The sequence below is a fragment of the Sebastes umbrosus genome, chromosome 17, assembly GCF_015220745.1.
Source record: "Sebastes umbrosus isolate fSebUmb1 chromosome 17, fSebUmb1.pri, whole genome shotgun sequence".
Classification (NCBI taxonomy): domain Eukaryota; kingdom Metazoa; phylum Chordata; class Actinopteri; order Perciformes; family Sebastidae; genus Sebastes; species Sebastes umbrosus.
In genome coordinates, this window is record NC_051285.1 from 23669338 (window position 1) to 23690135 (window position 20798).

Sequence of the window (20798 nt, forward strand, 5' to 3'; positions counted from 1 at the left end):
TAGTGATGGCGAGATGAAACTTCATGAAGCACTGAAGCCCTTCAGCAAATTGGGTTCGCAAAAGGGTTCATTTCACGAGGCTTCATCTGGGCTTCATATGCACACGAACCCACCTATTGGTCAAATAGTGTAAAAGACTTGCAGACATATTCCAGATATGTGGCAGTGGTTTAACCGGGCAGAGGCCAGGGATTGTGCTTGTGTAACTACAGGAAAATTATAGATGGGAGACATTATTTGTTTTTATTCAGGAATGATAAGTTCGTAACTGTATTTCGGCTTCGGGCATCTTCAATGACGTCATTTGTCTAAAACGATACAAGCCTCGATCACATAAAACTTCCTGGATTACTCGACACGCTCCGAAGCCTCTGCACAGCGCGTAACATCACTACCACCTGTGTCCCAGCCTCCTTCAATAGGCCTTGATAGGCGGTCGCCTAGAGCGCCACCTTCTTTTTTTTTAAAATACATTGAGATAACAAATGCATGAATAAATAAAAAAAGAAATACACTTTTCACCCCGTAAAACTCTTGTTGTAGTGAAACTGACGAAACACTTTTAACCCTCTGAGACCCACAATAGACTAATTTTTGTCTTTTTTAGGCGGGTACAGGGTGTCTTTAGGGGGAGATAGCAGGTCAACAGTAGATGTCACATAGAAGTGGTATACATCATCTGAAAGCTGGGAATCTAAAGATTAATTTGAGATGCAATTCAGCACTGTGTGTCACGTTGTTCTAGTCATAAATCAGAAATAAACATTAATTAATTATTATTTAATTAATAAAATAAATTGTAAAAATGTATAAGGCTTTAGAACATTATGATTGAAGTATAATATGGCCATTCCCATGCACACTTATGTCTCATAGATGTTGCAGCAATTTTTGGGTTGATACCATTTGTTACACAGATATGGTGCCGAGAATTGATAAAAAGAAATTATCAATAGTCCCTCCAAAATACAACATTAAGACACCAAGACCTTGAGGAACACCATAGAAAAAGCCATGCTGTGATTTGGTATCAAAAACTTTTGACATTTTGAGATTTCTGCAAGAATTGTATTTTTCAGCGATTGGATGGCAAGCACTTCTGTTCTCAAAACTGCTCAGAAACCCCCTTATTGTCAATCTACCTAGGAAAGCCATCCATCCACTGAATCTGAATGCTCTAGGTCTCTAGTTTGTGGTTTTAAAGTTTCATGAGGCTGTGATTATCCTAGAGGTCACCGCAGGTCATTTTACACAGTGAGGTCAAGTTTCAAAAAATGGTCTCACTACAATGAAATGGCTACTAAGGGGACTAACATCATCACAGATGATTGGGCTCAATGAATCCACAAGAGTCTCAGCCTTACAGTGAAACCCAATGTATGCAATTCCAAGACTATTTAGGGACCCCAGTATGCCGAATCAAACTACGGGGGAAGGGGGGCTCCAAATCCAAATTTTGCCTAGGGCACCAAAAGGGCTAGAGCCGTCCCTGTTGGGCTGTCCAGAATGCAGGGAGGGATCATTTAAAAATGAAAAAGAAGAAAGGCATGTTTACTTGATGGTTTTGCTAGTCAGGATTTTTTTTATTTATGCCTAATGTTCTACAAATCATCATCAACATATCCTAACATGCCGAACACTTTAATAATGACACTTACCCCGATTTGTTGACTACTCTTTTCTCATCCGCATACAGAAGGACTGAATCATGTTGAAATAGACTCCTGCGAAGGCACTTTGTTCAAATTTCATAAGCCGAGGACAAAATTTTAAAAAGGCTTATTATATAAATTTATATTTGTCATAATTTCCAGCAAAATATATACAAGGAAATTATTGACAAATGTATAAATAAGTTAATATCTCCTCCACTCCACACACATATTTGTGAGTACAGTCCCCATCAGAATGTGTACATGAAGTGGCAGATGATATGTACAAAAATGGAAGAAAAGGCCTACATTATATTACCCTTTATTAAATGTATGCTTTTTTTTCACGAGTATACAAGAAAAATAGCCAGAAATAAATAATAATAACAATATTTCGTAGGCTATTGTGTCTTTTCTGGGCAGTACTCTATACCTGCAACAATAACAGTGCTCAGTGTTGTAGAGGAGAAATAAGAAGCAGCAGTAGTGTCGGGTAGTGTCTGTGTATCTTTCACTCAGGGGGGAAATGAATGAATGTCTCCGTGCTGAAATGTCTGAAACGACCTCTCTTCAACACAAACACGCTGTTTCTAACCGGAGTCATGTTTGGGCTGCACACACTCAACAATGGAGCCAGCGGACGGTCACAATACTGCGAGAGCGGCTTGCACAAGAGTGCTCACATGCTATAGGTAGCTGTTGCCCACACGGAGCCTGTCGCCATTTTCCCAAGCTAAAATACAAAAGACTTGGCTGACTGGGGGAGCACAAACACACACCCCTCCTCTCTCTCTCTCTCAATCTCCTGCTAATACACAAGCCACATCTCTCTGTTATCACTTAAAGGCGCAGAATGAGTTTGCTTTTAACACATATCAAAATGCATGTCGAAATGTTGCATTTTTGGTCGGAAATAGAGGCATTTTCCGAGCCGAGCTGGAAGGCAAAAATTGAATGACAATCTTGCCTTGTTCCAGCAGATGGCTGCACAGAAAGACAAATAGCTCGCCGTGTTTGTTGAGTGACGTGTGACGTCCCCCACACAGGTAAGAGCGCAGATTTGAAATGGTGTTGCTGACCACCGTGTGGGCCAATCAGGGGTTAGCAGGGGCGGGATATAGTCCCGTCAATCACGCAGGGACTATAACGGTTTGAATAAGGAGGGAGGGGGAGAATCCAATCCGGTTTGAGCTAGTTCTTCTTCCAATGGAACATTAACGTCTCGCTGCGCTGTATTAGACTGTATACTGGTACAGCTTTATCCACAATATACCACTGTATTTTCCTCCTGTACCGAGCAGCATTTAGCTCGTTTTTCTTCTTTTTTTAAAAAAAACACCCCCACACAAAAACCAGCCATGCCTAAAAGGAGCAGAGTGAGTAGAACCGACATCTTTCATGCATTCAGTAATCCAGCGTTTATAACCCCCAACTGCATATATATGTGAAGCGGGCTCGTTGGAATTCTTGGTCAGAGTTTGTTAGAATGTTGCTACAAATGTATCGTTCTGTGTTCTGGAATGATGTAAACAATGTAGCGGCTTGCAGCAGCAGTTTAGTTTGTTATGTAGCTTCTGTTTTGATGTTCGGAAGTGGCTCATTCTTGCTGCTATCTATCTCTAGTGCAGTGATTATCTTTGTGCCAAGGGGTTTTCCGTATGCCGGGTATTTTTTTTTTTTTTTTTTACCGCAGAATGGTGACATGCACAATTGCATTTGTGTATAAATACATTTATTTGCAGTGTAGGACAAAGCGGGGATCGTTTTTCTCCGTCGATGGGGTTGCTTTTCTGCAGAGAAAGTTGGCGGCATATTGATTGTTTCCTATGGGGGTCGTCACGCTGGCTGCTAAAGTTTAGAAAATGAACAGGATGTTATTTATGGGGAGTTCGGCTTTAATGTGAAGGTTGTTATTTTTGGTGGGCACTAAGCGTGTTGTTTACTGCTTTCTTGTGGAAAAAAATATAATTTTATGATAATATGTTTCTTTCATAGTGTGCTTTTTCTTCATGCATGGCCGCCCTTTATTTTTCACTGGTGAAAATGCATTCCTCGGAAGGCTTTCCGTCGTGTTCGTGTCTGTTCTATGTGTTCGGCTCAGGCCAGTCGTTAGGGTTATGCAATGGCGAGCCTCCGTCAGCAAAGCGCTGCTCTTGTTGCTGGGGGTTCTAGTAGATTCTGCTACCAGATCGACAGTAGTCGCCGCTGAGCATCTCGGAGAGTATGACTCTTTTCAAATTCGTGGCGGGAACGCTCGCTACAGTGCTCAGTTTTCTCCGTACACTCAATCTCATTTATTACCAATGAATGGATGTGTCGCGAGGAGGCGGAGTCCTACCCCCCCCCCTCCTTTAGCAGAGTTTTACAGTAGACAACAAATCACTGGCAGCAGCTGGGAGAGCACGACCACATGACGCTGTTAAAACTACACTCTGCTGATGTTACACCATTAAACACTTCTGCATTGAAGCAAGTCAAAGGACATTTATTTATTTTTTTGTGCAGACAAATGTAGTTCCCACATGGATTCATATTAATATAGTTCCTAATTGTAATATAATGAGTGTAAACATGCTGGTTAAGAAGAAGAGACTCCTTCCAGGTTATTAGCTCCATTGTTCAAGATTTAGAACATCTCTCAGCCAATCACAGCGCTCGGTCTTTAAACTAAATCATGTATGAAGCTGGAGGTGCAGCCATAGGCTAATGTTCTGTCTGGAAACGCCCACTTTTGAGTTACATAACTAATACTTAAAGCCCATGACCCGCTCCCCCACCATAGGCACATTAAAATGCAATTTCCTTAACCTGATTTTCTTTCTTTTTTTTCTCCCCGCTTACAGGCAGACAGAGGAGAAACAGCGGTAAGGAATGATTTAACATATTTTTTAACATATCTGTGTTTTATTCCATTTTAAAATAATAAAACAGTCTGTGCGCCCACCAGGGGTCAGTAGCGCCCCATCTGTGAGAGCCACTGGCTGATGTGTTGTTGTTGTTGTTGTTGCTGATGTGTAATCACCATGTCTGTTCACTCTCTCTCTGCAGCCCAAGAGGAGATCTCTCAGGTTGAAAGATGTAAGTACAGACCAGCTTAGACTGTCACAGACAATATGCATGCTGTTAACTGCATTCTTGGTGCTGACAATGCTTTTTGTCCCCACAGAAACCTGCTGCACCTGCAAAGGCAGAGGCCAAACCAAAGCCAAAGGTGGGGCCTTGGTTTGATTACTTCTGATTACATTCATTTCTTAGACTCGCAACTGTTGACTGAGTGACTAATGTGGTAAATATTTTTGTTTGCAGAAGGCACCTGCTAAGCCTAAGAAAGCCAAGGAGGTGGAGAAGGCCAAGCCCGAGGAGAAAGCACCAGAGGCCCCCGCTGAGAACGGCGAAGCCAAAGCTGAGGAAGAGGTAAGGCTCATGACATCATATATATATCTATAAACATGGAAAAAATTAAGCTCATCGTCTTGGTGATTAAACTTTTGATTATGATTTTTCTTCCAGGCACCAGCTACAGAAGAAGCTGAAGAAAAAGATGATGAGGCAGCAGAATAACATCTCTCCAACCACATCTTTTACCAGTGCTCCCTGTACCTCTTTTCTTGTACAATTCAGGGGAATATTTTTATCAACTATTTTCTAAATACAGGTTTTTTAGTAGTTTGATTGTAGAGAACACTTTTTTTTAATGAAAGAAAAAAAGTCAATTTGGAGACGGGAATTTCGTCACATCCCACAATTTTGCATCGCCACAAAAATTGCGGTCATTGTTGTTACTGTCAGTGGATTTCATTTCAGTTTTAAATGTGAAGGAGGGGAGGGTGCAGGACAGGTTACCGTGTCAACACGTAAAGAACACGACGTTCACAGGAGCTGGGGCAACAACCGGAAGAGCTTGTCTGCGTGGATTACATTCCATATGCTTTATAAGGGACAGTGTATGTAATCTGTGCTGGGGTGGGGATGGACAAAGTCACAGGGCAACTCATTGTTTTATTGTTTATAAATGAAGAACAGTGTTTTAGAATGTTTGTAAGCTTTGTTCCTATATGTTAACTCTTGTACTCATGCAGTTTTCTTAATGAATCTGATCAATAAAGCTAAAATCCCTAGTACTGGAGCTCTCCTTATCAGAACTGTGCATCGCGTGTGTTGGTTGTGTCTCTGTTCTGTGATAGCATCGCAATAAATTTGTATAGCTGCTGTGAAAAAGGTTTTCAATCTTTCTATATGCAGTGTGTAATGGTACATTGTAAGGATGGTAAAAATGGAATTTGTTTTCTTAGCCAAGATAATGAGGTGTGTAACCATTAAAAAGACAAAACTGTTGACATTGGCTTCTTAAAGGCCAACAGACAAACTGTACATTTATTTGAGATGTCAAATGCATACCAGCAGTAGCAATATTCATGTGGGTTTTAGATATCTGTATCAAGTACAAGTGTGCAGTTTCTTTTTATTTGTTTATAGATGTACCTGTGTAATGATTGTTATCAACAAACCAATAAAACTCAGTTGGTAGTTGTTACGCTGTTTCATTCTGAGGAGTTGGTTAATTATTAAGGCTGCTGACACGAGACTGTGTAAACATTAACTGTGTCTCATTCAAAACATGTTAAAGGTATAAAAAGAAATCTTGCCAATTGGGCTTTGTGTGTGACCCAAGTCTGCAGTGAGGTGAAGATGCACACATGTTGTATCGTAGCTTTTTACTTATCCGATTTTATGTAAAAATGCACTTTTATATGATTGTCCATAGTTAATCATGATTAATCGCAACTTAATCCCACATTATTTTATCAGTTCAAAATGTACCTTAAAGGGAGATTTGTCAAGTACTTTACACTCTTATCAACATGGGAGTGGACAAATATGCTTGCTTTATGCAATTGTATGTAAATATTCATTGTTAGAAATCAATTAACAGAAAACTATGACAAATATTGTCCAGAAACCCTCACAGGTACTGCATTTAGCATAAACAAATTATGCTCAAATCTCAACATGACAAACTGCAGCCCAACAGCAACAACAGCTGTCAGTGTGTCAGTGTGCTGACTTGACTATAACTTGCCCCAAACTGCATGTGATTGTCATAAAGTGGGCATGTCTGTAAAGGGGAGACTCGTGGGTACCCATAGAACCCATTTTCATTCACATATCTCAAGGTCAGAGGTCAAGGGACCCCTTTGAAAATGGCCATGCCAGTTTTTCCCCTCCAAAATTTAGGGTAACTATGGAGCGTTATTTTACCTCCTTTGCGTCAAGCTATGACACGGTGGGTACCAATGAATTCTTTCTAGTTTCTAGTTTTCTAGTTTCAATAACTTAACTTTAGCTTTAAAACTGAGCCCGCTACAACTTAAAGGTCACCAGTTGCGTTAATGCATTAAAACATTTAGTACTTAACTTTGACATCCCTAATACTGACAGAAAGCATGTTAGATTCACTGCAGGATTCTGCATCGATAGTGATATTATATACAGTATATAAGTGGTAAATCACTGAATGGTGACATAGTTTTAGTTTACAAGTAGAGAAAAATTAAGGCCTTTTTTGTAAAGGGACCCCAAGTACAACATTATTGAAGATGTTAGTATAAACACATGAAAAGCTATACAAAAAAGATATTTTTTTGGGAGGTATATGGTTAAGGGGAGAGTTGTGATAAAGGTTGCGTCAAGGGTTGGTTTATATCTACCTTTTAACTCCGGATGGATATGTGGGTTGTAAATAAACTTGGGATGCTGTTCATATATTTAATTTGGGATGTAAATAAATCTGGGATAGTTTATATATTATATTATATTATCATTCTATGATATATGAGTTATATAGGGAAATATAAGTTTTACTTCTACCTACTCCTTTTCGGACACTATTACTCTTTTGTTTGTTATTATTTTGTATCTGTTTTTATTTATTTTTATGTTCGAAATAAAGTCATTCATTCATTCATATAATTCATTGGCAAATAAAGGCTAAAACCTTTATCCAATACTTGCATGTTGGTCCAGGTATAATAGCAAACTTTTGCCTTCAAGGTGAAGAGGGCAGTCATCCTCTTCATCCCACGGTGTGGCACTCATTATCATTAGAGGACTAGAATAGCAACACAGTAGAGGAAACCCGTGTATTGCGGAACTCCTCCTGTAGAAAGAAGCAGACAACAGACAGGATGGTTTCAGCACCACGGACAGCGTCTCATCCACCCGTCGGTTTATCCGCTCTTCTTCTTTTATTCCTCATATATCATTGATGCATTTACGTCACAGTTCACTGAATTAGATTGAGCCTCTGTGTTAGTAAACAAACCGATAATGTGACGTATCTGTGACGCAATAGCGGTAGCAGCACGTTCTCTTCCGGCTCTGCTGTGATTGGTCTGCAGAGGAAATAAGGAGGGAGGAGGCACATAGAGGATTTACTTTACCTTCTCCTTCTTCCTCCTGATGAATCACACAGTACACCAACACGGTGCACTGTGTTTCCTTCTGGGTTTTAGCCGTGTAACCACTTGCTTCCATTGATAAAATGCTGACTGCTACAACTAATGAGAGATTCCATCCTAATGCTTATTTTAATCCAAGTGATGGGGGGATGAAATGCAGCCCTTGATAGATGCAACATGCATTCTGAGGTTCAACTGAAGCTAATATGAGGATTCAGCAGTCTGAGCTAGTCTTCTCTCACAGTTAGTCTTTTTCAGTAATAAATCCCTCTTTGTGTTGTGCAGTGTTTCCCTGCTGAGCTGCAGTGGAGTGGAGAGTCACAAAAGGACAAACCTTCATAATAAAAAGAATGTAACTTTGGAAGATGCCCTCATGATTTGTTTAATTCAGACTGTAGAAGATTCACTGGAATGCTTTTTTGCACATAAGGACAGGGATTTGTCCCCCGAACAAATTGGAAGGATGTTTTCACAGCCAGAGAAACATGGAGGAACAATTACAGCTACGTTAAACTGTCCAAATGTATATATTGGCATGTGCAGGGGCGTGAATACACTTTGGTTTCATGGTCCTCCAACAATGTCTAGGGCAGAAAAGTGGTCCTCACGAATGATTCAGATTGACGCCTCAAAAATACCTGTGTTTGAAGAAGAACTCACCTTATGACGGATATGGTTTCCACGAAAAGACAAACCCATCTCCATCATGATTTCATGTTGTTGTTTTTTTGTAGAATAGTCAGTATCAATTTAAAACAAAAAATATAGCTATGCTTATTCTACATAAACTATAAATAAACTATTACAAAAAATATTTATACAACTAACAATAAAAAAGGAACTGTGTCAAAAATGTATTCCCAAATACCGTAAAGCTCTTATAGACCAATTGCAATTCAAAAAACATAGGTGCAAGGTACGCCTGTAAACATGAACTACTTCACAAAAAAGTAAATAAGAATTTCTTATTTTCATTGGTGTTTTTGTCATACACAGTTATGCAATGATGATTACTGGGTAATAAGTTGATGTTGTCCAATGTCAAGTCTCTATTTGATCATGTGACGAGACGATGTGATATACGGTAGCTAGTTTAGGCACAAAATCTGTCAAGAGCAAGACTGACAAGCTTCCAAACATAAAAGTGGCATTGAGAAAAGACGATAGAAAAAAACAGGAGGGGAAGGTAGCAAAGGGTGTGTGTGTGTGCTTCATAAGTAGTAACTATTGTGAACTAGGGCCCGTCATAATAGCGTGCACTGGGGCTCGTCATAATAGCGTGCCCTGGGGCTCGTCATAACTACCTTACGCCACTGTGCATGCAATTTTTGTTTTTTTTAAGTTATTTTTTTGGGGGCATTTTCCATTTTTTATTTGACAGGACAGTGGATAGAGTCTTGGAAAGGGGGGAGAGAGAGAGAGTGGATGCGGAAAGGGCCACAGGCCGGATTCGAACCCAGGCCGCCATGGTCAGGACCAAGCCTTGTTACATGGGCGCCCGCTCTACCAACTGAGCTAACCAGGCGCCCCAAGTATTGTTTTAAGACAGACTTGGAAAAAATGTGCATATATCCTTTGGCTACAGACATGAGCAGACATTCTCCTTCCAGCTTTGGGAAGTTTAAATACTACCAGTTTGCAGATGAACATAAACCGAACAAAGTAAACTTCACATTTATTAGATGTCCATGGTACAATCACAGTGATTGTCACTCATTTTCGAGATGAGAAAGTTAAAGGTATACAATCTGGTGTTGGAACTTCTGTACGCAACTACAGTGGCAGTGATAAAACACCTGCAGCAAAGGTCTGATCTTAATCGATCCTTAAAAACATGCCCGATCATAAAAGCTGACATGCTTCTAAGAAGTCTGCATCAAAATGGTATTCTGCATCATGTAGCGTACAACTGTATAAAAATAACATGATCTCCTATAACTCCATTTCAGTGAAATAATGAGCCTATTACATTTTTACAAATACTTGAGGTATTAGTAAAATGACCATGACCCATGCTACTACATTTGTGCAAATACCTAGACAAATAATAGTCTAGAATATACAGGCCCATCAGTGAACATTCAATAAGTTAAATAGAGATGACCTCCACTGAAGGCAATGAGCAGCACGCATCCACTCAACAAAATCCACTCAAACCTTTACATATTTCCACGTCCATGTTCTTTTTAGTGTACAGCTGTAATGAATGTTAAATGTCTCGACATGAAAACTGCCTCTAGGATGTGGAAGTGTTCAAATGTTAGCTTGTGATGAACAATTATCATCTATTATTTTGGTGTGTTTGAATAAGAGGAAATTGTGTGTGACAAAAGTGGTTTAATGACTCACACCCTCCCTGAGTCTGTGTGACTGGTTTTGTTTGGTCAAATTGGTGTTGTATTAATGTGCAGTATTCTGTATACGGAGCCGTAAGTAATGCAAGACGTCGACAGTTGGCTCATTCCAGGAAGATAAGTTAGTCCAGTTTCTCCGCGATCCGTCCCATTTTGGTGCGCATGTTGCGCACCAGAAAGAAGCCAACGGTGGCGATGCCCATTATCACCTCGGCTACCCAGAAAGCCGTGTCCCAGTTGTGTTGTTTGGCAATAGTGCTGAAGGGAAGACCCGCCATAAAAGCCCCCACTGCAACAAAAGAAAGCTTGTTTAGTCATATGAATGCATCAATGCTGGAATACTACAGTTAAAGGGACTGCATGTAACTTTTTACACGTATAAAAATAGTTTTTTATTATCAATGTGTGAACAGGTTGTAACCTAACCTAAAGAATAAAGACCTGCGACCTTCTGAGTTAGTTTAGCTCTGAGAATATTAAGTGAATGTTCAGTGGAAGTTGCAGTTTGATTGATTGATCGTTTCCCTGCTGCTGAGAGAAGTGACGGGGGTTAACTCTGGAGCAAGTAACATTAACGACTCCGGTCCAGGAGACCAAAACTACGGTGTCTCCCCTGTTCCTTCTGACCATTCGGGAGGCTGAAGCAGTAAAAGTTAACACTAGGATCAACATAGATTCATGGAGGGACCTTCGTTTGGTAAGCTAATATTACTGCCAAGCATGTGCAATATATAGTGATACTGTGGTTTTAGCTGTTAATGTTGCTAACGTTAATCGACATGATGCCTGTCAATCTCGTGTGTGTCGCCTCACTGTTTTGACCAAGGCTCGCTCACGTCTACGTAGTTTGAGCAACAAGACGCTGACTGTCGTTGACTTAACGGCCACAGGTGTCACTGTTAACAAGCAATTTCCGATTCTTACATAGAGTCCCTTTAAGTGATACAGATGTTTCCGCTGGCGATGTGAATTTACCATTAGCCATCAGAGCTACAACAGCATGAGAGGTTCCACAGAAATTTGAAGGAGCACTTTCGCTGGCTATCACCCCAAACAGGGCAATTGGTCCGTAAGAAGAAAATCCAAACAGAGCACCGAGGAACAGGATCCAGATCTATGTGCGACAATAACAAAATGTGGTAGTGTTCTCAAAAGGTTTCCCAAGATTCATAACAGACATTTTTTTTTTTAAACATAACATTTTTGAGCATACCTCTTTTTCTGAAACACCGATGAGGACAGAGACAGGATGAAGGATTTGGACCCAAAGGGGAGCCTCCTGAGCAAACACAATAAGATCTTGTGAAACATGTGAAACATTTCAAGCATTTTATACATACAGTAATAAAAGAGATTCAAGTTGCAATTACCATTGGGATTTCAGGTGTGATGGTGACTCTGAAGAGGTACATGGACACATACATTCCGGCCATCATGAAAAGGAGCAGGCCGTGGCGAGGGTTGCCGTGGGTGCTCAAGCCTTTCTGGAGGAAGTCAAAGAGAGGATGGTTTTAACTCTGAACCCTAGGGGTGGGGAAAAAAATCGATTCACTTATGTATTGGGATTTTTTTTTTGACGATTGTGAATTAGATTTTATAATGCCAGAATCGATATACTTCCTTCATTTGAACGACCACTTTTATTGTTGTAGTCTAAGTAACGTGACGTAAAAAAACGAAACAAACCGCAGCCGGCCGCAGCTGACCACGGATGTATAAAGAGAACAGAGCCGAAGGGAGAGCTAACGACGGACCTGGCGAAGTTAGCGGAAGTATAAATGTGTGACTACGTCCGGTTTTCAAAATAAGGTGTTAACAAAGGGGACTGTATACAAAATACATATATGGAAATAAGATTGATTGGATTATATTTACCAGAAGTATAAAACATTACATGTCCCTTTATAAATTAAAAAGATAGAAATACCACTAATTTGTGAGGGAAATGTCTTTATTCTTTGATTTTTGGGTTGCTGGATTTTTTTTATTATAAATAATTCCTGACAATGACTGATATATTTGACTTCAGGACATCTCTGACTACATACATGCTAAAAATCACACATTTTTACTGTATCAATTTAGATATTTTCCATAGTAAAAGTCCCTAGAAGTGTATGATTCAACTTTTTCCCGGGGTCTTATGTTAAAAAAGTTAACAAAAAAATCGCAATAGATTGTAATATCGAATCGCAATACTTAAAAATCGCAATACATATCGAATCGGCACCCAAGTATCGTGATAGTAACGAATCGGGAGATAGATGTATCGTCCCCGGCCTACTGAACCCTACTCAATAATCCCAGTCGTTTATTATTTATCCCCGCCAGTTACTCACCCGAGCTACAGCTCTGTCGGAGACTAAGCCTGCTGCAAGGCTGCCCACAAAACCTCCCACCTCCAAGGCACTCATGTAGGTACTGCCTGTGGGCAACACAGCTGACGTCAGCAACCATAACCAGTCAGATTAAGTGAAACACAGTGATAAACGATGGATAATTGAAATGCATACCCATGAGAACAGTCTGGCCTTTCTCCTGCATGAGGAACAGCTGTCCCCAGTCAGTGGCGGCTGTCTTCACCCCGAACACCACCAAGTAGCCCAGAGACAACACCCACAGAAAGGGAGAGAGGAGGAACTCCCTCAGGGTGCTGTCGCCGTTGCCTGGAGAGTTCAAGTACAGGCAGGGACATAAATGGGTATGTGTGGGTTATAAAACTATTTTAATTACTTCTATACAAAATATATATGTTACGTATGATTTACTTTTCAACTAACAAAGAGACTTTAATGCAATCACAAAATTAGCGAGCAGTTATTGATGAGGTGCTAACTGCTCTGCCAGCATGTGGGATGCGGGTGGACATTATTGATGTCAGGATCAGAATCATTATCAATGACCTCCTCCGCTGCCTGATCGGAGTAATTATCTCAACATGCAAAGTGATAACAGTTTGGGGGTTACAGCTGTGACTGTAGGTAGTTATAATCCATCACAATCAGGTGGTTAAGTAGTGGTTGTCATTTGTGTCAGGGAAACACACCTCAAGTCCAGTCTACTCCTGTGTGAATGTAGTTGCAGATTAATTTTCTGTCAATCGACTGAATAATAATTTCAGCCCAAATTAAAGCTACTATGAGAAACTTTAATTTTGTGTTGTTTTTGGCGGTCTCTTTATACAAAAGCGGCGTTTTTTTCAAGCACCAGAGTCCCTTTTAGAAAACCTCTAATTCTTTACTGCACCAGGGTCTGCCCCGCACAGTCCTAGTTCTGGTCTCCCGTTTGTTTTTCACTGTCACCTGATTGGAACTGTAACGCTGCATGGTCAGTCCTTCTTATTTGTTGATTATGTGGAAATTAAATAAAACCAATGAAGCATTTGAGCTCCATTCAGCCATGTGTTTGAACTTGCGCGAGCCATGGGGTGTCCTCATTAATCGGGTGTGTCCCAGTGAGCTCCGATAAACCTCCACACACTGCAGTCTTAACAGGCACTTGGTACTGTGGCAGTTAGCAAAAGTTTGTCAAACAGGTGTTTGACTAATCACAAATATCACACAAAACCATCTTCAGATACACAGGAAGTGGCCTCTCTAGCCACTGTGATCCTGCTCACCAAACCCCTCTCTTTACTCACCTCCCTTAGACCCCTTCTTGGCTGCTGCCTCGATGCTGGGCAGACCCACGTCCTTTGGCTCGTTCTTAATAAACACCACGCAAACAAGTGAGAAGGCAGCGCAGAAAATGCCTGACATAGTCAGGATAGTCCTCCAGTCGTAGTACTGCAGGAGCACGGTGGCCAGGATTGGACCCAGACTCCCGGCCAGGTTCATACTGCAAGACATCACGGACCACCATGTTCCAAACTGGGAGGGCTCAAACCACTGATGGAAAAGAGACACAGGAGAAAACAAAGCAGAGGATCGTCAACATTTCCAAAATCCTACAATGCAATACAGGCAAAACTGGGTGCTTTTGTATGTTTACTCTTGCATGATCTAAAATTTAGACATTTAGCAGTTTCACGGATGTTAGTAGCTGCTGGCAATCAGGAGACACTTGTAAGAACTGGTAAATATTTGAGTTTAGTCAGTTAAGTCTGGTAAATAATTGAGTTTAATCATGTTTAAAGACATATTTCAGATGTTTTGAAATGGGGTTGTAATTGGCACTTATCCATAGTCAGTGTATTACCTACAGTAGACGGCTGTCGGCACGCCCCCAGTTTGGAAAAACAGACAGGAGCACCGGCATCGGAGCAATGCGTGCAATGCATTAATGAAACTTGAGATGTCTAGGTTGTAGTGGGCTCAATTTTAAAGCTAAAGTAAAGATACTAGTGTCATATGAAACTAGAAAACCTAAGGAATCCATTGGTACAACCATGTCATACTAGTTTGTAATGAAGGAGGTTAAATAACTAAAAAAAAAATGTGTCCCTTGACGTCTGACCCAAGTCATAGTCAAGTCAGCACACTGACAGCTGTTGTTGCCTGTTGGACTTGAGTTTGCCACGTTATGATTTCAGCATATTTTCTATGCTAAATACAGTACCTGTGAGGGTTTCTGGACAATATTTGTCATAATTCGGTGTTGGTAATTGATTTCCAATAATAAATATATACATACATTTGCATAAAGCAAGCATATTGGCCCACTCCCATGTTAATAACAGTATTAAATACTTGACAAATCCCAGTCTGTCCCTGGCTGATTCACATCATTTCATTATCTTTCAGAAGAAATTTAGGCAGAGATAAAATAGCAGAAACATTACAAATATTTGACCTAATAATCAACAGACTTTGGCATTTCCAGCACTGTCTTTTTCCACAGCGCAACACTGTTCAGATTCTTCGTTTTATTTTACTGCTGCTGGAGACATGGCGTCAGAACCACACGCCCTCATGATGTAACAGCTGAAGGCAGCCGTGAGCAGCATACCCAACGGAGTAACCGGTAACTTGAGAATGAACTGGGCAAACACTTAAGTCAGCCTACAGGCTGAATCAACACCACGCTGATCCACAGTGAGTCAGGATGTTAACTCAGCGGTGGAAAAGGAAGTACAGAGCTGTAGCAAACTGGTGAAGACTTGGAGCTATTAAAAGATGTTAACTCTTAAGAGACAAGGAAAACACCTTTTGGTCAAAGTCGTTTTTCTTTTGGAAAGATCTACTGGAGGATCTTCTATAAATACTTTCTCCTGTAATCTGATGCCCTTCGGCGCGCTGAACACATGCCAAAGCCTATTTATTCCTCACCCTTTGAACACTGCTACTTTTAAGGCAGCTTCTCACGAGCCTCAAGTCGTCTCAGAGCACAGAATAGCAGAATGTGTTGGGGTTTGCTCAGAGGGCATACAGTATGTGCTTTTAAAGTCCTGCCAATAGTGCATACCAGTCACCAGACCTTTATGATCCAAAAGCTATTTGTGAATGCAGATTGTTCAGCAACCCTGTAATTCGTCAAAGTACCACCACTGCCAATATCACCACTTTTGGACCAGTGTCTCGTGCAGCTGGCACACAGGCTGACATCTCCTAAAATCAGGCAATGCTACCTCTGGACCAAAGGTAAGCACTGTCTGACAGCAAGTGACAGGGTTCTTCCAAATACTGCTAATAACCAACAGACAGGAGCACCTTCTCTCTGACAGCACAGTAGAGAGAAAACACAGACAATAGCTCCGTTTCCACTGCAGGAACTTTTCCCGGAACTAAGAACCTTTTGAGGAACTGTTTCGACCGCAGGGACCGGGGTCTAAATTAAGTTCTGGGGACATTTTATGGGGCCTTTTTACCCCCCAAAAAGGACCTGGTTGAGGGGTAGTACTTTCTGAAAGTACCGGAACTTTCGGGGTGGAGTTTGCAAGGATGACCATCACTGATTGATCAAACACACATACAGCGCCGCTGCTTCAACTTCTGTACCGCTTCATTCACAAACAAGGAAGTACTTTAGTATCGATTAAGGACCATTTTAGGATGAAGGGAAAACATTTGTCTTTGTTTGATAACATTTAAAGTAAAGTTAGGCTCTGCTCTGCTCCCAACTCATAAAACAAGACTCGGTCAAAACCGAGTATAAGGGCGACAGCATGATAGTGCTGTAAACGAGAGAAAGAAAAATTATTTTCTCATTGTTTCATGGTGGTTACATTCTAAAGCACAAATAAATAATCATCAAACATTCAACAGATTATTTACTGTGGAGACAGACGCTCTTAGTTTCATTTTCCTCCTCTGCATTACATTCATTACATCCAACGTGCATCAGTAAATATATGCAGCAGTAAATATCGTCGTCGCAGTGAGACAAAACATTATTTTTTTCTACGGTTTATTTTTTCCCAACGTGTTTTTCAGCGGACTAATTTGCCTAATTTTCGCAGGTCTTTAGACCTCAGTGGAAATGCAGATAACAGTGAGCTGAAGGAACCTTTCAATTCCTTAAAAAATATTTCCAGGACTAATAGTTCCGGGAACTTTTGGTGGAAACCCGGCAAATATGTCTGGCAGCGGGTAGTTCCCACACTCCGGGGTTACACTCTTTTACTGGCTGCCCAGAATAATCGCAGGCATCATGAGCAGCCTGTGGGACTTCCATTGGCTCGGAACAACATTACACTGAATAAGGGATCTGTGTTGCATGAGGTGGCAGACGGTATGGTGTTACCTTGCGCAGCACTTTCCCACACGGCGGCCAGCCGCAGCCTTGGCCCAGGCCGTTGATGAACCAGAGCAGTGCGAACATGGGGACAGTGGAAGACCAGGAGAAGGCCACGTTGATGCCCCCCACCAAGAAGAGGCCGATGGAGAAGAGCCAGCGGGCGCTGATCTGATCCGATAGCACGCCGCTGATGAACTTACTGATGGCATAGGCCATGGTCTGGCTGCTGGTAATCAGACCTGCAGAGACACGATGAGGGTTACTATTAAAGCAATGTACAGAGAGTTGGATGACAACTGAGACTCAAGTCATTTCACTGCCAATATTATAAAATCAGCAAGCCTAAACAGACATGAACACATCTCATGTGACTGTGCGGGCAGAAGGTGGGGTGAAGGTGACAATTCAAAACATCAAAAACTGGGTGAACAGACTGGAAGCAGTTTTATATGTGTGTCCAGTAGTGATCAGTGCATGCTAATGCGTTTGCACTGTGCAGGCTAAATAAGCCAGATTTAGGCATTATTGCACAATGTTTTGGTCAAACATAGCCTCATTACAGACCTAGTGATTGCTAAAGGAAACATTATTTAAAGCCGGAGTAGGCAAGTTGGAGCAAATATGATTAAAAAAGTAATTTTTATAAGACGTCACTATATCCTGACAGTAGTGCATGAGACAGATAATCTGAAAGAAATCATGTGCCTCTGTGTCCTCCGGTGTTCCTGATGGCATCTGCAAGATTTCACAGACCGGAGGGAAACAATCAATCAGAGCCGAGCCGGAGCCTTCTTGTCTCGCATACTCCGATCAAACAGTCAAACTAGGCAGCGCTGATCAAATATGAATCAATATTCTGTTACTGTAATGCCTATATATCGCATCAAATGTTTTCAGAAACATCTTGTAGTGTACTGTTTAGCTTTAAAATGAGAAAGTTTGTGACCCGGCAGCCATGTTGAGATCAGTTGAGGAAATACCAAGCACCGCCCACCAGACGGAGCAAACTTTCTAATTTTACAGATAAACAGTACACTACAAGATGTTTCTGAAAACATTTGATGAGAGAAATAGGCATTACAGTAACAAAATATTGATTCATATTTGATCAGCGTTGCCTAGTTTGACCGTTTGATCGGAGTTTGCAAGTGATTGACAGCTGCCTCCGTTGAATAAACAGCCAATAGGAACGCTCTCTCTCTGAAATGACCTGTGATTGGCCCAAGTCTCCCGTCCCGGCTACATTTTTTAAAGCCTAAAAACAGAGTCATGAGGAGGTGCAGAAGTCTAGTTTTCTCTCAGAACACTTGAATTACAATATGCTGAATTATGGATTTTTTTTCCAATGATGCCAAAAATATTCTGCCTACTGCCGCTCTAACCAAACAAACAAAGAAAAGAAAACGCTGCTGTCTCACCCAAGTCATCTTTGTCCAGTTTAATCTCCTCCATCACAGCGGGCATGACGAAGGAGAAGGTCTTCCTGTTAAAGAAGTACAGCGAGTAGCCGATGAACATGCAGAAGAAGATGGTTGCACGGTAGTAACCGTAGCCAGTGGCCCCCATGATTGCACTTGATGGAAGAAGATGCACAACTCCAAGGTTGATGAGGAAAAACAATAATTATTTCCTCAGTCTTTTCTTCAGTGGAGACTTGTATTTGGGTAGCCAATCAAGCTGAGATCTGTGCTGTTATCAGCGGCCGTTGTTGCCAGGACTGTTCTTGGTAAAAAAAAAAAAAAGTTGACGCTATCAACTACTTTTTTGCATTTGGACGATGGAGATATGAAACAAGACGGAGCGTTGGCTGGGCAGCAATGATCAAATTTTTTCCATGAGGAGAAATCCTCTTGACAGCACTCTTCTTGCAGGCTGGAATCTCCGTCTGTCTATCTGTGAGGCTGCTCCTTGTAGAAGGGAGGAGGGAGGACAGAGGAAGGAAACCTTACACCGCCCTGAAAATGAACACATTAACATAATACATGACATGGAGTGGTCACTCTAGAATTGGAGAAATTTAGCACAAAGTTTTAATGGGTTAAATGGGCAAATAAAAGATAATTTAATAATATTAAGTTTGAACACAACTCGGGATGCACCGATACCGATACCGGATCAGATATTGGGTCGATACTGACTCAAATAGCTGGATTGGGTATCGGTGACAATGGGGCCAATCTATTCAATTCAGTGCTGTGTTTACATACCATACTGGCATTTTAATTCCTGTTTAAGCTTGGAGAAATTTGTTGCTGCATTTAAAAAGTTTACACTTGAAATGATAACTTTGTAGATTTTTACCAAGTTGTTTGGTGTACAATTTATTATTTCAATAATAAATATCAATTCAGTAAATTTATATCGATGTATTTATTTGTCACATTTTGTCTTACAAAGTTAGGAAAGCAATATTTAAGTCCAGCCTGATGTTGCCTTACACATAAAAGAACGATCCCAGTCATTTCCACACAGTGAGTGCATACAGCTTATTGATTAAAAACCGGTATCGGATCGGGACTCGGTATCGACCGATAGACTCGGTGCATCCCTAAAAACACACATCAGATCCTTGACAGTGAGACATTGAATGAGTCTTCATGATTAAACAGTCATGTTCTCCTCAGTTGAACCCCTCACAGCACATCATCCTTCACAGGTCATAAAAATACTAAGATGCTCCTTTAACTGGCTCATCTTCTTTGGAGGTCTCCAGTCAGCAACCCTGATAATATCAGGTGTCCTGCACCACAGGGAACTCAATGGTGGCTCTTTAATGTCAGAAATTATAAAAGTTAAAGTGTGAGGACCTGAAATGACTGGTAAATAAATACACTTTCCAACCATATGGAACATTTTTGCACAAAGAAGACACACTAAACACTTCCACTGACTGGAGTTAGACTCTGACACAGTGCACACAACAACATTACAGCTGATAAACTGACTGATAAACTACTAAACACATCCGTTCCTGCTGCCGTTAGCACTAAATCTCCTCCGTTAGTTAACGTTACTCGGGGCTAACTCATGTGTAGGTCGACCCAGTGTCCTTCAGGCCTACTTTTTTAACCAAATGCCGACACAGAACAACACACAAGGATGCCCGGTGCCGTCCGACACACCAGTTAACCGCCTCGCTGCCATACTGACTGAGGAAATGCCCGTTAAAGCCGGTTACCGTTCATCCGCAGCCCTCTCGCAGATCCCATCCATGCGAATGGACGACGCGCGTTCATGAAATCTGCAGCTCTTGGAAGCGCGTCACCGCGACACACTGAAGCCAGTCAGTCAGCCACCAGGGCACGAAAACACACCAGACAACCACTGCAGGATGTCCTCTACAGAGTCTACAGTGTAGAGTCTACACGGTTGCACCCACACACTATGGTTGCACTACCATTCATGCATGCAGATTCAAATGCCTGCTGGTAGGCTCTTACCAATTAAATAAATAAATTCTTATACAGCCAAACTCCATTGAAAAGATGTGACTTTAAATGTGTAATTCCTCAGGACACAGCCAACATGGAGCTGTTATTATAGTCTACTACCGTTTCTGAATCAGTTGGACCTGCAGAATAAGTCGGCATGCATGGCCTAGGATCTGTTATAAATAGGTCAGGTCAATTTGATATAGATCTGTTATAAAAGCTCAACAT

The 20798-nt window shown here is 41.2% G+C and overlaps 2 protein-coding genes across 2 annotated transcripts; one reads left to right on the forward strand and one right to left on the reverse strand.

Annotated features, from left to right (window-relative positions):
• The first annotated feature begins 2797 nt into the window (after nucleotides 1–2797).
• si:ch73-1a9.3 (non-histone chromosomal protein HMG-like) lies at nucleotides 2798–6186 on the forward strand. Its single transcript, XM_037749111.1, has 6 exons — nucleotides 2798–3028; nucleotides 4496–4516; nucleotides 4701–4730; nucleotides 4819–4863; nucleotides 4959–5066; nucleotides 5163–6186. Exons 1-6 carry the CDS (start codon nucleotides 3011–3013, stop codon nucleotides 5211–5213), a joined length of 273 nt encoding a protein of 90 aa, XP_037605039.1. The 5' UTR covers nucleotides 2798–3010; the 3' UTR covers nucleotides 5214–6186.
• A 3582-nt stretch (nucleotides 6187–9768) lies between these two features.
• slc37a4b (solute carrier family 37 member 4b) lies at nucleotides 9769–20471 on the reverse strand. The gene is made up of 10 exons (XM_037748941.1): nucleotides 20318–20471; nucleotides 18558–19094; nucleotides 17146–17378; nucleotides 14105–14351; nucleotides 12978–13130; nucleotides 12804–12889; nucleotides 11835–11948; nucleotides 11678–11743; nucleotides 11440–11578; nucleotides 9769–10753 (listed from the first exon to the last, which is right to left on the reverse strand). The coding sequence occupies exons 2-10, from the start codon at nucleotides 18703–18705 to the stop codon at nucleotides 10587–10589; spliced, it is 1353 nt and encodes a 450-aa protein (XP_037604869.1). The 5' UTR covers nucleotides 18706–19094; nucleotides 20318–20471; the 3' UTR covers nucleotides 9769–10586.
• Nucleotides 20472–20798: the final 327 nt, after the last annotated feature.

Excerpts from the sequence above, each read along its gene's own strand:
- slc37a4b (XM_037748941.1), bottom strand. The coding sequence starts at position 18,705 with ATGGGGGCCACTGGCTACGGTTACTACCGTGCAACCATCTTCTTCTGC. Across the intron at positions 11,949-12,803 it reads CCGACAGAGCTGTAGCTCGG|AAAGGCTTGAGCACCCACGG; the intron begins GTGAGTAACTGG and ends GACTTCCTCCAG. Across the intron at positions 11,579-11,677 it reads TCGGTGTTTCAGAAAAAGAG|ATCTGGATCCTGTTCCTCGG; the intron begins GTATGCTCAAAA and ends TGTCGCACATAG.
- si:ch73-1a9.3 (XM_037749111.1), top strand. Across the intron at positions 4,517-4,700 it reads CAGACAGAGGAGAAACAGCG|CCCAAGAGGAGATCTCTCAG; the intron begins GTAAGGAATGAT and ends CTCTCTCTGCAG. Across the intron at positions 4,731-4,818 it reads GATCTCTCAGGTTGAAAGAT|AAACCTGCTGCACCTGCAAA; the intron begins GTAAGTACAGAC and ends TTGTCCCCACAG.